This window comes from Protomyctophum bolini (genome assembly GCF_963924005.1).
Source record: "Protomyctophum bolini genome assembly, chromosome: 12".
NCBI classification, from domain to species: domain Eukaryota; kingdom Metazoa; phylum Chordata; class Actinopteri; order Myctophiformes; family Myctophidae; genus Protomyctophum; species Protomyctophum bolini.
The window spans coordinates 12,732,328-12,749,131 of NC_137873.1; the positions used below are offsets into that span (position 1 = coordinate 12,732,328).

Sequence of the window (16,804 nt, forward strand, 5' to 3'; positions counted from 1 at the left end):
GACATGCTGGCCCTTTAATTTGACATGGCTCTAGTTTAGGATGGTGATTTGGAACCCAGGTAACTCAGCTGTGGAGGAGGGGACTGGTTTAAAACAGTCCTCCCCATGGTTGAGCATCAGAGACACAAGGACTTGAATATAAGGATGGAAAGGACGGCCAAAGGAAAGGCGATGGAATGTATAAACGTAAAGGAGAAGTGAGTGACCTTGTGATAGTTGTAAAAATGCAGATCTACAAAGCATTAGGTGTAATATAATTCTAATCATAATGTACATTTCAGTTGGAACAAACCATGGACACACTGACTCAACAATTAGCACCCAGCTGGAAAGGGGACAAGGTGAAAATCGTTGTATTGTTTATTATGGTCTGATGGTCTTGTTACTATTGCATTTGATATCTGCACTGTATGGATTTTATTGGTTATGTAAATATGGTTTAAGTGAACAGCTTGTGCTTATATGTTGGATGTGTTTGATTATTGTCTGATTTATGATGCATATTATGTTTTTCTTTATTTTAGTTCTACGTTGATTCATTAATAAAGCAACTTAAAATCATTAGTCAGTCTTCAACCTTATTAATTGGCCAGCTGGGTCCGCTACACACTTGGCAGATAAATAATTTCTGCTGCACTTGCATACAGTAGAAAACTCCCAGTTTAATAATGCAGCAACAAGAATGCATTCAAAAGTAAGAGCAATAGGCCCTACAGCATATCCCACACCACATGGATACACACATTCCAACTGCAGTTTGTGTTATGGAAATTTGACCACCTGTAAATGTTGAATATGCTAAATCAAAATGGAGATTTTAAAGATACATTACTATGAGAGAATGGTGACGCTCAAATTTATTTTTAACTAATATTTGACTTTGCAGTAATCCAAATTTGTATTCAGATTAAAGGACCACTTTTCAACCTATCTTCATATAATAGGTCCTCACTAATAATCATGATAAAATGGCACGATTTTTTTCTACTCAGTCTGTGTCTCATAGGAAGGCTGTGGACAGTTTAGAAACAGTCTTCTGTGACATCATCATTAGGCACACCTTTTTTTAATTTTTGCAATTATCTTTTTGATTTTCATTATCGTGAGAACGATAAATTCCATTTTCGCATTGCAACTTTTCAGAACTAGAAAGCCTGCAGTTTCTATTAGGTTGTATTCCCCATCACTGGAAGACGGTTTCTGAACTCCCCACAGCCCTCCTATGAGACAGAGTAGAAAACAATTGCGCCTTTTTTTCCATGATTATTAGTGAGGACCTATTATATGAAGATAGGTTGAAAAGTGGTGAAGTGGTCCTTTAAATTAGATTTGTTTTTGTAATCCAGGGGATTATGTTACTATTATATAAACAAATGACAATTGGATTTGGATTCAGTAACATGTTACATACTATATTATATAAGTAATATATGACCCAACCCTGTGGGCTGCTAGGGGTCAAACATGGTTTAAGCTGCTCTTGGTGAAGCCATTCACTGTGGCAGCCTCAGTCAGTCAGTCAGTCATTGTTTTGAAAACCAACTGGTTCAGCAGGTAACTCATCATGCCTATAGAACAGCAGGCATTGTTCTAAACAATCATACACTGCATTTCCAAATTCCAATGAAACCATGCACACTGGCACAGTCTTATTCCTTCCAGGGAGGCAATTACTTAATTAGCTTGCTCTCTTCTCTTAACCATAATGTCATTTGTTGCAATGTGCATGGCTGCTGTCTTCTTCACACAATCACACGTAACGTCAACCACATTCTTTAAATAATGGCTATGACTATGTCGTTTTAAACAAACAAAAAAAGGGGAACTAATAAAGTGAACCAAATGTGCATAGGCATTATGATTTGACACAAAAGGATGACTACAAAATACCTAACAAACAGTAGGCCTACACAAAAAAGACAGCAATATCCTTAACATTTTTCAAGTTGGGATAATAGTATAGAAGAAGTTTCACATTCCTGTGTTAATAATAATACACTTACCCAACAACAACCCGTTGACGAGGGGTTTGTATTAATATTGTTGTTGTTTCTCTGCCTCGGCATGTCAACTTGTTGGCAGTGGCACCCGTGGAGTCCTAGCCTGGCTAATAAGCCAGACCGAATCAGCCGTTGGCAAAAAAAAAATGCCTGCCGGCGACAGTGTTGTGTGACTGTGATATTAATCTGTTTTATTAGCCAGGCTAGTGGAGTCCCCCACCCAACTCGACCCTCGGACCCACCCAAACCCCAGGCTCAGGCTGAACTGAAGAGAGTCTGATTGCGAAATCACATCTGGCTCAGGCAGCAGGCTGCCTGCCGAGCAGGCTGATCAGTGAGAGAGCAGTGTTGGACACTGTGGACAGACAACACACCCGCCAAAGAATGTGACATTTCTTTAACCGATTAAAAAACAGAGATGGTTCTTCGCACGGTGGACTAACGGTGCTGCTGTAAATATAGACATTATGTCATGATCGATCATCAGCATCACATCGGAATCCTAAAAAAGAAACCCACACATTGGATTGAATAAGAGAAGCATGTCTGATGAAACGCCCGCCGGTCACCATCACCACCAGAGCAGGGTTCGTTCTAGTTCAGGGCACCACCACCTCCATCATCCCAAAATAATCCGGAGAGGAGCGACTACAGAGACATGCCGAGGTGCAGCGCTAAATGGGTGGCTGTGGTCGTGCTGATATCGGGCGTTTGTGGCGTGTTCGTCTTCTGCGAGTACCTCATCTATTTCCCGACCATACTGAAGTGCGCCTGGCCCAGCCTCGGCCACCATGTGCGGGACGCCGCCGAGGGCTCCAGCAGCAGTGTCCGTGCGATGGTGCTGTCGGACACCCATCTCCTCGGAGCCGTTGGGGGACATTGGTTTGACAAGCTGCGAAGGTATTTTAATGACCGTTCATTCAATTTCGTATTTACTGATCATGTAGCCTTATTTAATGCCATATCATCCGTCGTTTATTTGTTCAATGCAGCTGCAGCACATAAGCAGATGGAATTTGATTTGTAAACAATAACACTGCAATGTGTCATGTGCCCCCCGCACACACACACACACAGGGAATGGCAGATGGAGAGGGCTTTCCAGACCGCACTGTGGCTGCTAAGGCCCGAAATCGTATTTATTTTGGGGGATATCTTTGACGAAGGGAAGTGGAGCTCACCAAAGGTAAGGGTATTTTATCTCTGTGCTGCAGAGTCAATCCCACATGATGCTGCTGCTTGTAAATATGGCTGTGTGGGCAGCCTGTGGTACAATGCTGCCTGTGTTTGTTATGCACCCACTCTGCAGGACTGGGAGGATGATGTGCGACGCTTCCATAGGATGTTCAGACATTCCCCTGACACAGAACTGGTTGTTCTGGTTGGGAATCATGACATCGGCTTCCACTACGAGTATGTTAATCCACTGATTTCCCGATCCCTTTAATTTCAAGGACCACCCCAGTCTGAAATGCATGATTATTATTATTATTATTATTATTTTATTTTTTTATCTTGGGGGCTCCAATCTAACCTGACTCCACCAGATTGCAGGCAGTATTGATAATTGAGTATTTACAAGTTCTGCCACCAGCTGGCGGAGTCAGGTTAGCTCCAATCTATTCTTATCTAAAATCCCGAGCATTCATTTAACTCAGAGTGTACAAAATTGGTTCCTATTTCATAACTATCAATCATTTAGCTGGGGGCTCCCTGGAATCCCCACATGGACCCCTAGGAGTCCCCAGACCCCACCACGTTCAGTTGGGGTTTCAGTAAAAACCTTTGGGTGAAATATCCTTTGTCCTATTAAATCGTGTTCTCCAGGCTTTTTAACTTTAAGTGACATTGACAGTATCGATGTTGATCTAAATTCTGCCTGCGCTCTAGGTTGTTTAACTGCAAACTCAAATTCCTAGACACACAAAGTTAATGAATGCCTGGAAGATGTCATTAAACACCACGTATTCCAAAGGTCTTTTAATTACACTACAGCATTACACAATAACATCACAAGTATCATATCCTTTGAGTTTATAGCTGCTACTTTTGATGCTTTTGAATTTGAATCCTGAAAAGTCAGTTTTGGACATTTGAGGGGTGCACTGCAGTACTAAGTTCCGACCAGTCATTGGTCCGACAACGACAACCTACCTCAAACCCTAACCTAACCATAACCGCAAGCACGGAGCAGCGCATGTTCGCCAACCTTAAAGCATGTTCGCCAACCTTCCGGTCATTTTCCGCATGTCGGACCAATGACTGGTCGGAAAAGACACCCATTTGGTTTCTTTTCTACCTGGCAGACTATCTATCCATCTCTCTATCTCTCTCTGGCAGCATTCATTTATATATAAATATTTTGTAATACAAAATGTAAGTTTTTCAGAACACTTTTCAGAACACTCAGTAACAATCTTCATTTGTTACTGTCCAAACATACCTGCATAATTCTGAACTAACTAAATATGCGAACATTTCCATCGCAAAGATTAGCACGTATCAAAAATGGGCCTTCGATTTCACCAGGGAACAAAATGGACCCAGCGTTATGTAATGGTGATCATGCTGAGCCCTTGTAAAAATAGACAGCACAGCAGGTTTGGAAAGAAAAAGGTAGGCCTATATTATTCACACTGTGCTGCTCCCCCCGCTGTAGGATGGACTGGTTCAAGATACAGCGCTTTGAGAAGGTGTTCAATGCTACAACCACCAGGATCGTCACCAAGAAGGGAGTAAAGTGAGTAACAAATCTAAGTAAATCTTATATACACTAGCGTGCCCGGCGCTGCTTACCCACTTTAAGACCTGACCACCGAAATTATGTATTTGGCTGCGGAGCCCAATCTCAAAATATTGTGTTCCAGCCAGGGACCCAGAGAAGCAAAGACATAAAAACATGTATTCAATTATTTGCACAAAGTTTTGCGATTTTTCAAATATGGCAGATCTACAAGCTCATAGCACGTCACTTTGGGCATGAGCTATGAGCTTGTAGATCTGCTATTTCTAAATAGCCAAAGTATAAAATAATTGTTAAACTGGTTAAAATCGAAAATGGCACATCATAGATTTTTGTGTTGGCTATTAGCAGATATTTTGAACATTTTTGAAAAATCTTGAAAGTGTGAACTACTTATTTAGAAGGCATTTGTCAAATGAAATGTTTGCCTCAGAAAAGGGTCTCTAAAGTCTCTGAAGTGGGGGGTTCTTTTCATGCGGTTATGCCTTGTTGCATACGTCCGTGTTACTTGCCAGAAATAACAGACTTGTTGCATTTTTCACTTTCACAAGGCTTTGCTAGTATGAATGACATTTTGTGATATTGTGCTTTCTGTTAGTTTTCTTCTGGTGAACAGCGTGGCACTACATGGTGACGGATGTCCTATATGTCAGTCTGTGGAGAAAGAACTGCTCAAACTCTCCAGGGATCTCAGCTGTTCTCTGCAAGTAAGAATGCCTTCTATTATTCAGGAGAACAGTTGCACACAGCATGTCAGCATTTCTGACAAACTCCACGATGCCCGACTTATTGACTTGTTTATCGACTTAAAGGTGATATAGGCAAGTTTTCAGTGTTTGTACACAGAATTGATCGAGTGTTTCCAAACAAATTAAAATCTAGCTCCACCCCCCTCCCCCCGTCATTCTATTGGCTGAGCCAGGTCACTTCAGGCTATGGGGTTGTTGTTGCTGCTGGGAGGGACGCTATGGATATTGCGCTCGTATGGCTAAATATGACATTAAAAAATTATGAATTTCTATCGATATCATAGTTACAACAATGACATTGAGTTGACATGTTTTTTTAAGGGTAACTGTAGCGTAATCACAATATCACAAGACTGACACGACGAGTCCCGCAAATGAGGAAGTAGGAAGTAGTGGAGCAGACTCACTGGCTCTCAATTCAATTATCTTTCATTTGTAATCGTGCATATAAAACATATTGCCCCTCAAATGCCCCAGCCACTACAGCATCGTTCATGTGAACTACTTTGTCCACGGTTATTCATCGCTATGATGATCAGCGACGGCTTGTCACCGTTGGCGAGCACGGGTTGAATGCAAGCTTCAAGCCGGCCGGACCACCAAACCATGCGCTATACATAGCGATTCTCATAATTTCAACAGGCTTACATATTACATCATAAACATACTATTTCACATGAACAATGGTGAAACTAAGATATGGGGATAATATTATACTTGCAAATTGCAAGTATAATATTATCCCCATATCTTAGTTTCACCAATGCGATTTCATTGCAAGTTGCAATGAAATCGCATTGCGTTTTCATTATAATACTGCTGGGTCGATCACACAGTCACAGCCTCGCGCTGCAATTGGCTAAGACTCCGCGTCACCCCCCACACAGACCCTCCTCCCAACACGACGCTTCCGTCCCGCGACATAAACAACAGTGGATATAAACAGATACAAACACATAGAGGGAGACAAAGGGAGAGTGTATGTCTACAGGGCAGCAGCTCAGCATCAAAATATAGGGGAAGATAGAGGGAATAAGGCCACAAATATAGATAGATAAATATGTTGATTTTTGGCTGAAAACTTGCCTATATCACCTTTAAACAAGATGTATTCAGAGAGTACACTCGATATGCACTACAGTTTGGCATACACACATCAAAGATGATTATGATTTTTTTTCCTTTTTGTTTTTACATGTCATGAACCCCAACTGGAGGAAACATACAGTACCCTGCCCCCCATCTCCCACATGTCCTTGGGGAAGCAAAAATAACACTTTCTAAGGAAGTGAAAATAAGAAAAAGCAGGGGGTAACAAAGACAAATGTCTATCGCAGTTAGATTCTATTAAAATGAACAGTTATAAGAGAGAAAGGGGTCCAAAATTCAGTGAAATATTTTAAATGTATTTTTTTAAAGAAGAACGAACATTGTATCTTTTTGCCAAGAAGATGTTAATGCTAGGGTGGGGTAAGGACCCCTCAATGAAGCAATATATGACGTCTGGCTATGAGGGAAACAAAAGCAGGACAACCTGACAACTGGTAAACAGGAGACGCACCAAAAATGGAAATTAAGGGACATGGAAACAACAAAGGATGTCTAGCAAGGAGCAAGTTTTGTGAAAGAAAGTGTGTGTGGTCTGACAGAGAGAAAAAACACCCGATACAAGAGTCATCGTATCAGGAAAGTTTAACTCACCGTGGCCCTTCATTTGTGCCCCAGTTCCCTTCCCCATTTATCTTTTAGCTAGGAAATAGAAGACAATTGTGAGGAGATAAGAAAGTTATAAATTGATGAGATGTCATTCAGTAATTCTGACAAAGACATTCAGGTCTCCAATGGCCTTCTGGGGCACAGGCTTTCGGCAGTGCCTTCCTCGGTCACACTATTGATTTTGTCGTTTTGCAGAAAGTACAGTCGAGCAGCACAGAGGAGAGCTGTGATGGTTCACAGAGCTATCCGCCTACACCACCCATCATGTTACAGGTATTCTTTTGACAGAAGTCACACATTGTAATGGAGATAAGAGTGCCTACCAATTCTGAGTTCCCAAACCTTTTCTAAATCTTGTTTGTCGTGGTGTGGCCTCTTGCCTTTCTTAAGAGAGTAAGCCCTTGCTGCCATACAGAGCAACTTACGCGGTCTGGAGCTCTTTGTAACATTAAAAACAACAGGTTGTATACATAAAAAAGGAAGTCAAAGCCAATAGCAGGCACCCTTACATCTGTGGACCATCTTGTTGGAGCACAATGTACAGAGGAATCACAACATACTGTCTACTGACCATTCCCCTGACTGTCTGACTCTGTTCCACAGCACTATCCTTTGTACAGGGTGAGTGATGCCACCTGTACAGGACAAGATGCTGCATCGCCCGAAGAGCGCCACCTGCTGTTCAGAGAGAAGTATGACGTGCTGTCTAAAGAGGCCTCTCATAAGGTATTAATGTAGTAATGCCAACACCCCACAATTATGTCATGAAAAGGGAATTTCCTTTGTTAAAATGAAACGACGGCTCTGATATTGAGAGCCAGCCATGGTCAAAGCCATAACGAACGTATGATGTAAAATATTAATATATGAACCATGAATTGTTCTCCTATTAAGATCTGATTTTAACCACTTAAACCCTATTGGATATTTCACTGACCGGGGTCCCCCAGGAGTTTGCCCCACGTTACACTAGCCTCGTGTAGCAATACTAATATATGCACTGCAATGACAGATATTTGACGGATATTAGTCTCGTCCCTCTCAGTCAGTGTTAGATTTGTCATATTTGAATACTGGGCCCTAGTTGGTTATAGCCTGGTTCCAGACGAATCTGTTTGGCCGTCGCCTGTCACCATTTCGGCCGTTAAGTCCTCCCACAATTGAGAGGGGCCAGACTTAATCTGCCTGGGGCAATATGCATTGCAAAGGCAGATAAAGGCTGGCTACTCGAGGCTAACGTTACACCACAATGCATTTGCATTGTATGCCATTGATTGGAAATGTTTATATCCTCTGTTAACTACAAGCAGGGGCTCCCAAAGGTTTACAAACCAAGCACCCCCAACAAGCCATAGCCTCTGGCTGCGGCCACCCTATAGCAATAATAGCCGTTATTTAAAAAAAAAACACCCAGTCGCACGTCAGCTAACTTGCCGATATTGCTTAAAGATTACATGCACTGGACATGTTCAGCAGTGGAAAGAGGAAGGTGCTGCAGCAATCTGTTATTTTTTCATTCAGAGCATGCAACACATTACACAGCATAAGAGAGGTGATGGAGCAATCGGTGTAAATGTATGACAGCTATAATTTCAATAAACATGGTTATGACATGACGTTGTAGACACTACGTGTAGTGTATGTTCTGCCGTAATTGAAAAGGCTGCGACGGCAAGCAGGTTTATGTATCGAGCACTGATCCATTTCAGGTTGCCGGAGCGGACTGCCGTAGCCGTCGTTGCTAATGGCAGATCTACAACTGTAGATGGACTATAATTGCCATTAGGGTTCATGTGGTTAAACCGTTTGTGTCTCTGTGTCGTCTCTCAGCTGCTGGACTGGTTTGAGCCCCGTCTCATTCTGAGTGGACACACGCACAGCGGCTGTGAGGTGCTCCACGACAACAAGTACCTTGAGATCAGCGTGCCGTCCTTCAACTGGAGAAACCGCAACAACCCCAGCTTCATACTGGTGAATACATTAGTTGTCAGCATGTTCTGTCCTGATATCAGATATCTTTCCTTTTCATGAATAGGCTCTATGCCAGCGGTCAATGTCTATGCCAAACATTTTTGGCCATGCACCCCCTGTTACCTCCTGACCTAGCTGACGTGCCACGCGCCACTCTCTCCCTACACATCTCTGCATTAATGGATAGAACGCTGAACTGTGAGAATAAATGGTGTAGAAATAATTGGCTCCTCTAAATTTAGAAGAACATAGTACTGTCAAAGTGATGGATTCTCCATTTAACGCTTGACTCATGATATTCCATCCATCTTCTCCCAGGCATTAACTTCAAGTCGGTCTGAAATTAGACCATTAGAAATTGACAATGTGACGTATAAGACGGTAGTACTGTATATACAGGTAGATGGGGCTTAAGTGTTTTCACTTGCTAACGTTATTCGATTCCTCTCCTGTCCAGGCTTCCGTCTCCGCTAGCAGCTACAGTTTGTCCAAGTGTTTCATGCCAGAGGAGAGTACGGTCATCGCTGTGTACTGCTCTGCCGGCGCCGGCGTCTTGTTCCTGGTCCTGGCCCACTGTCTGTGGATGAAAGGCCTGCTGCAGTGTGCCAGCCTCTGTCTCCTGGGAAAGCACAAGTATCTGTAATGAAGACACGTATACCCCGAGATCAGCATGCCATCCTTCCAACTGGAGACAGTCAGTCAGTGACCCCAGCTTCATTCTGGATACACTTGACTTTCAGCTCCTGATGTGACGCTGGCTTTTCTTGAGGTGGATATTATTCTAGCTTCGATGACTACTCTACTCTTAATCAAAATGTCAGGGATAGGGTGGTTTGAAATGCGATGGCCCTCTCTCTGGCTCTTTTGGCACGGGCTTGTGTTGTGCGGTCTAGCTTGCGGGTCAACTAGACTGGGAACGCGTGGACAATGGGAGTTTCCCCAAAGCCTCCGAGTGCTGTCGCTGTCCATTTACTGTCAAAGGAGTCTAGCCTCCACGCATCCTTTTATGTTGCTTTGGTGTGATCCAGTCTCTGTCCCAGATAACCAGTGAACTGGTTATCTGGTAGCCTGGGCACCATTTCATTTCGGTATATGATCCGGGCTGGAGCCGGATGATATGCTTACGTCATGTTGTAGGCAATGGTTTGCCTACAACTAAAAGCAATAAAAGCTCTCGTAAGCGAGAGCTTTTATTGAGAGGGAAAAGGAAGTTGTCGCCGCCTGTTCCCGACTACAAAACAATACTACAACATGACGTAACCACATCATCCGGCCCCAGGCGGGATCATACGGACTTTTGAAACAGAGACCAGGCTTTCCTCCGAGGCGGTGGAAAGCCTGGTGAGGCGAGGTTACTTATCTGGTAATCTACTTGGGGGCGGGGTACGTACCACCAACCAACCAGGGTTGTAAGAACAAACTCTCAAATGAATATCCTCCAGTCATACCTGGTCATGAGACTGATCATAGTAAGCTCACAACACATCACAATGTGACATGTTGTGAGCTTGTAGATTGGGCTATTTTCACCGCAATGTGGTTTTTATGGAGTTTTATGTACACACAGTAATGGCACTTTACATAATGCACATACAAAGGTCTGACAAACACGTATATTTTAAAAACGTATATTTTCAACACAATCTGCAAAAATGGCATTGTAAAACGGTGTTTGACACTAGGCAAAATAAGTTTACCTTTTCAACAAGGCAATTAAATGTGCTTTACAATGTAAAGCACATTGAATTGCCTTGTTGAAAACAAACTTTATGTAAAGTTTAAGAAACCTGTTATAAACAGGACATTTTAAATCAAATTAAGTAAAACTAAGGTCGCATTCACACCAGAATGTTTTACTGCAATCCTGCTGCATATTGTCAGAGTGCGTTTCGTTTGGCAGGTGTGAAGGCTCATTCGAAGTCCGATTCGGATCAAACAATCTCATTGTAGTTTGCCAAAAACGGGGGTTTCGCTTTGCTTCAAAGCGACACCTGACTTCGATTCACTGCAGGTGTGAATGCAATCGCATCAAATAAAGGAAATGAAATGTCAGGAGTAAACACAGTTGTAGACAGAGAGGCCATATTTTACGCAGCGCAAAGATGTCAGGTTACCGTGGATAGATGTGGTTGAATGAGGATAAACGTTAAATTTTTTATTTTGCGTTGTGCCTCCACAATGTGCCCAAAAGAACAGTGCGCGCTGATCTTTTGGGCATGCATGCATACACACACAATCCCCGGCAACACACTACATCCACGTAATCCTCACATCCTATTAAGTCTGAACTATTACTCAAACTATATTTTTGAACACCATATATTTCACTGTATAGTTTATGAATTGAACACACTAACGTTCTCTGATGTGGTTCCCTACTGCGGTTTGACACAGCCAGTGTGAAGGAAAACGCAGCAAATTAAGTGTGCAAGAATGATGCAACTTCTCCGCCCATTCGCATCGAGTCTACTAAAGCAGGTGTGAATGCGACCTAAGACTACCTTGATTGTACACTTTGTAGCACTAATGAAGCACACCTTGGTACATATATTTTAATGTTTCATTTTAAAGGACTGAAAGTTGATCACTGCAGGTACTAACGGTGACATAAAAAGCAGATCTGAGTCAAACGGTATTGTTAATAATTTTCAACGTTTGATTTAGCCTGTTTAAGAAACTCAGGTAGTATCTACTACATAAATAGTATTGTCAGAATAGTATACTATATTGATTTTTAAATGCATTCCTCCAAGTGTCTAAACTTCGGGTTTATCCTACAGCAGCCTGATGTAGGGAAACTATCGAGAATTTATTTAAGAGAAACCTTGAAAGCTACTGTATTTGTAAATACTATTGTATTTGTGTCTCCTCTGTTCTCCTTTGCTTAGCCACATGAACCATCGATTGGAGCCATGGGGGTCATTTATGTACCTACTGTACATTATATAGGGTTTAAGTGGCTACGCTGCCATGGCCAGAAAGAGAAATATGTTGGTGTGTCTCTTCACACTGATATTATTTATTGATTTGATGTAAGCACGTTTTACATTCAAAACAAAAAATTAGTTTAGAGGTTATGCGGATGCATAATGTGACTGGCAAGTTTTAACGTTGTTTAATGCAATCAGATTGCATTAAACGAATTTACTTTGTTTGGATGTATGGGCTTGCCGCATAACATCCGTGCATACCCTCTATTCTTGATGTCTGATAATGCACCAAGATTGCTGCTGGGTGCTCGGATGGTTTTAGGATGCATATTGAAATGTACATTCATTTATTGATGACTCTGTGCCAATTGTTTCCTGTGGCCAAATGTTTTACATTTCTGATGAACTTTTAAGTAATAAAGCGTTGTGTGACAGCAGGAAAGTTACATTGTTATTGTTGTCTGGTCTAGAGGGGCAGACGGTGGATCCTATTGGTTCACCCATCTGAGATCTTGGTTGCATGCTGAAAATAACTGATCTACAAGCTCACAACGCGTCGCACTGCAACGTGTAGACCTATTTTCAGAGCGCAACAAAGCATAAAATGACTTCTAGTTCTACTGGATCTCTTCTCCACTAGTCCCTCCCTAACATGTTAGTCTAGTCTTAGTTTCAATCATCATAGCAATTGCATCATCAAAGAGCCTGCAGGACACTGAGGAAGGAGCTGGACCGTTTTAACTGGGTCATTCATTGGGAATGGAAAAGGAGGGCCAACCAGCGCCACACATGTTAATTATATGGGTGCAACAGTTCAATATAATTGATTTAATCAGTTATTTAATAAAATAATCGATTGATCCCTATTTTGGGCATGTCAAAAACCAAAAGGTTTCAAAAATGTAAAATATTTTTTTCCCCACAAATAGTGAATATAGGTAAACAGCGCAACACATTGTGAGATCATTAACTCCTTCACACCAGCAAGAGCACTTGCAACTGCTGAAATAGTGACTGGGAATACACTTGAGTACCCCTGGTGGGTCCCTGGATCCCATTTTGAGAACCACTGATTTAGGCAATAAGTCACTGCAAAACAGCATAAAAAACAGGGTTAGGGAAAATAAAGCATTATTCACACTGTTACAATACATACAGTACTCCATGGTGTTTTGTTTTTGCTTGTCTAAAACGATGGACAGATGGACATCTTTGGCAACCTGCCGTTAACGGGGCCAAAAATAAATGTTGTAATCCGGATTACCGATGGATATGTGACGTGGTTTAACAATGTGCAGCTAAAATATCACCACTCAAGTAGTGAGCAATACCTACATGTATTCATTGTAAGTTGTAACTTAATCATTGTCCAAAAGAGCCTAAATAATGATATTGCACAATATATAAAGTCCAGCATTTTATTTGAGAATGAGACGTCATTACAACTGAGGAGGAATCTCTCCACTTGTATTAATCAGCATCATTCAAGACAATCACATGAATGTCAGCAGAAGAGCCAACGCAAAGTTACCCAAGTGGAACTCGAGTAACTGAAATAGACGGACCTTCTGGAGGGAAATGTTACTCAAACTGATTACAGGGTTCCTATACTTTCTACGTTTTATGTATAATATCCATACTTCTCAGATGACGATCCATGTTCATTGTGATTTATGCGAACATACTGCACCAGAGTAATATGACTCAACTATGTCCATGGATCAAGCTCCACAACATATACATAATGTGAAATTAATTAACAGAGGCTCTACAATTACATAAAATACGCTCAAATGTATATCGGAACTGATTATTCTATATTTTGCTGTTCCGGAGTGTGCAAGCATTCTGACTCCCTTCATTCAGGCCCTGAATAATCAAGCATACTGTACAGCATACACAACATATTTTTTCAGACATGTGTAGGAAACTATACTTTTTCGGACATGTGTAGGAACCCTGCGATATGTGTGTTGAATTGTTGATGAAATGAAACCAGAGTTTAAGTGTCAGAGCAGGTTATGGGTCAACTCAGTGGTCCAAAACGTTTTAGCTCGAGATCCAAAAGAGACATTAGATGTTCGCCCGGGACCCAAACTAATGAAAATAGCCAATCTACAAGCATAGATCTGCCATTTTCACTACTACTTAAACTTCATTTGAGATAATATAATATATATTTTAAATGTAGGAAACGGAAAAAAGGAGACATTTACTCGCAACAGTGGGTTAACTACTGTGATCAAGTTCTCTACCTGAGTTGAGTTTCCTCATCCCTCTGTCCTCTCTCCACTGTGTGATAACGATGTAACATAATGAAGGCAAAGAACAGTTTAGGTTTCAGAATTTGTTTTCCGTTACGTTCTTTGGCATTATTTGAGGCGTGCAATGTCCTTTTATCCAAGAGTTGCAATTGTTTTAATGGTAGCATTTTATTTTATTCTGAGTCATTTCCCCTCCGACATCATTCCTCATTGTAAACAAGTATAGCGAACCAGGAAATAAGAATCAACACAGGAAATCAGAACATGGGCTACAGTATGTTTGGCACTTAAACCAGTAGCTGGATAAAACCTCATTAGATTTTGGGTTTGGGGACCGTTTTCTCCAAACCACTATTTGAAAGTTAACGGAAAAGTAGCGTGGGAAAAACACGAAAATGTGACAACTAAACAATAATAGCCTAAAGTAACAGTAGCAACCTTGTAGTAGCAATGTTGCATCATGGAGGTATTGGTTTTAAAAAGGGCTTAAGTGGTTCAAAACAGATGTATTAATTATGGCTTTAAATTGAACGTTCTATATTGTTTTATTTTTCACAAATATTTCAACGTGAACTAAGGTCAAACAAACTGCTCAGAATCTTGTGACTCTGATATGCTATACAGTGTAAACCTGTAATTTAATATGTTTTAACAATGTACAAGATATAATGTACAAGATAAGTCACCACTAACGTTGATGAGTGGTGATGCTTAGCATAAGAGTGAGAAGAAAAATTAATGAAAGTGATTTGGTGCCAAAACAGTGGGGTACACCTTAAATTATAATACAATTACACATCTTATTAAGTACCTTTTTTCAATTATTAAAACTTGGCTTATAGCTATCCAGAGCTCAGTGTAAACACTGTTGGGATTGCCATGTCTGCCAAAGCATCTTCTCTTTTCAACTGAAGACGAGTAAATTAATTGTGTGGATTTCTTTTCGGAAGATATAAAGTCGTTAAACCTAGTAACAAAGTCGAAAAACTATTTGGAAGCTCCCACGTTCAACCATATATTATGACTATAATCGTTACAAGTACGGCAGCTAAAGGCATTTCAAATATGCAGGATATTACAGCAAAAGTGATTACTTTGGTATTAGTGCATAGGTGCAAATCTAGAATCCAGAGCCGTATTTTATCACATACCCAGCCTTTATTTACCTTGAGTGAAGGAGAGAGTTAGGAGTTATGGAAGAATCACCTTGCCAAAAAGTGTGCCAGTGTTGAGTGGAAAAAATAGCAGATCTACAAGTTCACAACGTGTTATGAGCTTGTGGATATGCTATTTTGGTTGTCACCCCTAATGCTCACTGTTTTAACTGTCAAAACAAATTAGCTCCTTTCTGAAGGAACCTACCATGTCAAACATGGATGGATTTCCTTTCTGAAGGAACATACCATGTCAAACATGGATGGATTTCCTTTCTGAAGGAACATACCATGTCAAACATGGATGGATTTCCTTTCTGAAGGAACATACCATGTCAAACATGGATGGATTTCCTTTCTGAAGGAACCTACCATGTCAAACATGGATGGATTTCCTTTCTGAAGGAACATACCATGTCAAACATGGATGGATTTCCTTTCTGAAGGAACCTACCATGTCAAACATGGATGGATTTCCTTTCTGAAGGAACCTACCATGTCAAACATGGATGGATTTCCTTTCTGAAGGAACATACCATGTCAAACATGGATAGATTTCGGGCCGCCTAACACAGTTGCTGCGGATGGTTTGGTAGAACGCATGACTGAGAGGAGATACTATTTTACACAACCTTCAATGTACACAGAATGGCTGCATACCAACAAAGGCAAGACACCAGCAGCACATCTGTGTTCTGAGCCATCTCTCTCCCCACACTGTCAGAGAATCCCAGCAGGAATATATTTGCCAAGGAGAGTTCATCACTGACAGCAATGATAATGTATTCATTAAAAGTGATCAAATGTTATTTTTTCCTCTTTGATTGTGGACAAATAAAGCTATGGGTATGTGATAAACAAATTACTCTCCCTCATATTCGTTGTTGCCCTATTATCCATCTCGGGCAACAATGAATGCCCAGGTGAGAGATATATATATATTCTTTGATATAAACTATGTTGAGCAAGTCAGCAGGATCAGCCTAGCTTGACACAGAGGCCCTTCTCATGAAGGCCACACTAGCATTGTCCAACAGTGACGGTATAGTGACTCACCAACCAGGGCAATGTTTTGGGCAATTCTGTTGGGCACACCAGCACAGTTGGTCCTCCAGTAGAATGGCTCCATGTCGCCTCCTTGTGGACTGATGTCTTTCAAAAAAAGTGTGCAAAAGTTTTAAGACATCCCTAACCTCAGAACGTTTCTTCATTAGAATCCCTGCTTCCGTCCAGTGTCCTCCTCCTCTGAGGGTTTTTCATTGAGCGCCTTTCATCTG

At 41.3% G+C, this 16,804-nt stretch overlaps 2 protein-coding genes across 4 annotated transcripts in view; one reads left to right on the forward strand and one right to left on the reverse strand.

Annotated features, from left to right (window-relative positions):
• The first annotated feature begins 2,314 nt into the window (after positions 1-2,314).
• mppe1 (metallophosphoesterase 1) lies at positions 2,315-10,239 on the forward strand. The gene is made up of 9 exons (XM_080778344.1): positions 2,315-2,900; positions 3,078-3,186; positions 3,310-3,413; positions 4,660-4,740; positions 5,342-5,450; positions 7,404-7,481; positions 7,812-7,934; positions 9,039-9,179; positions 9,637-10,239. The coding sequence occupies exons 1-9, from the start codon at positions 2,659-2,661 to the stop codon at positions 9,820-9,822; spliced, it is 1,173 nt and encodes a 390-aa protein (XP_080634470.1). The 5' UTR covers positions 2,315-2,658; the 3' UTR covers positions 9,823-10,239.
• Positions 9,674-16,804, reverse strand: part of cc2d1b (coiled-coil and C2 domain containing 1B) — a 32,998-nt gene continuing 25,867 nt past the window's right edge. The window contains exons 26-27 of one of the 3 annotated variants that reach the window (XR_013965058.1): positions 16,588-16,801; positions 9,674-9,798 (exon numbers count right to left, since the gene is read on the reverse strand). The gene's annotated coding sequence lies outside the window, so the exon portion shown is untranslated. Of the gene's footprint in view, positions 9,817-15,841; positions 16,802-16,804 lie in introns of those variants that run through there. The other 2 variants (XR_013965059.1, XM_080778343.1) reach the window with 2 other exon arrangements.

What these genes read in the sequence shown, in the direction of transcription:
- mppe1 (XM_080778344.1), top strand. Translation starts at nt 2,659, where the DNA reads ATGCCGAGGTGCAGCGCTAAATGGGTGGCTGTGGTCGTGCTGATATCG. An exon ending in GTCACCAAGAAGGGAGTAAA is followed by an intron (nt 4,741 to 5,341) that starts GTGAGTAACAAA and finishes GCTTTCTGTTAG; the next exon opens with TTTTCTTCTGGTGAACAGCG. An exon ending in ACAACCCCAGCTTCATACTG is followed by an intron (nt 9,180 to 9,636) that starts GTGAATACATTA and finishes TCTCCTGTCCAG; the next exon opens with GCTTCCGTCTCCGCTAGCAG.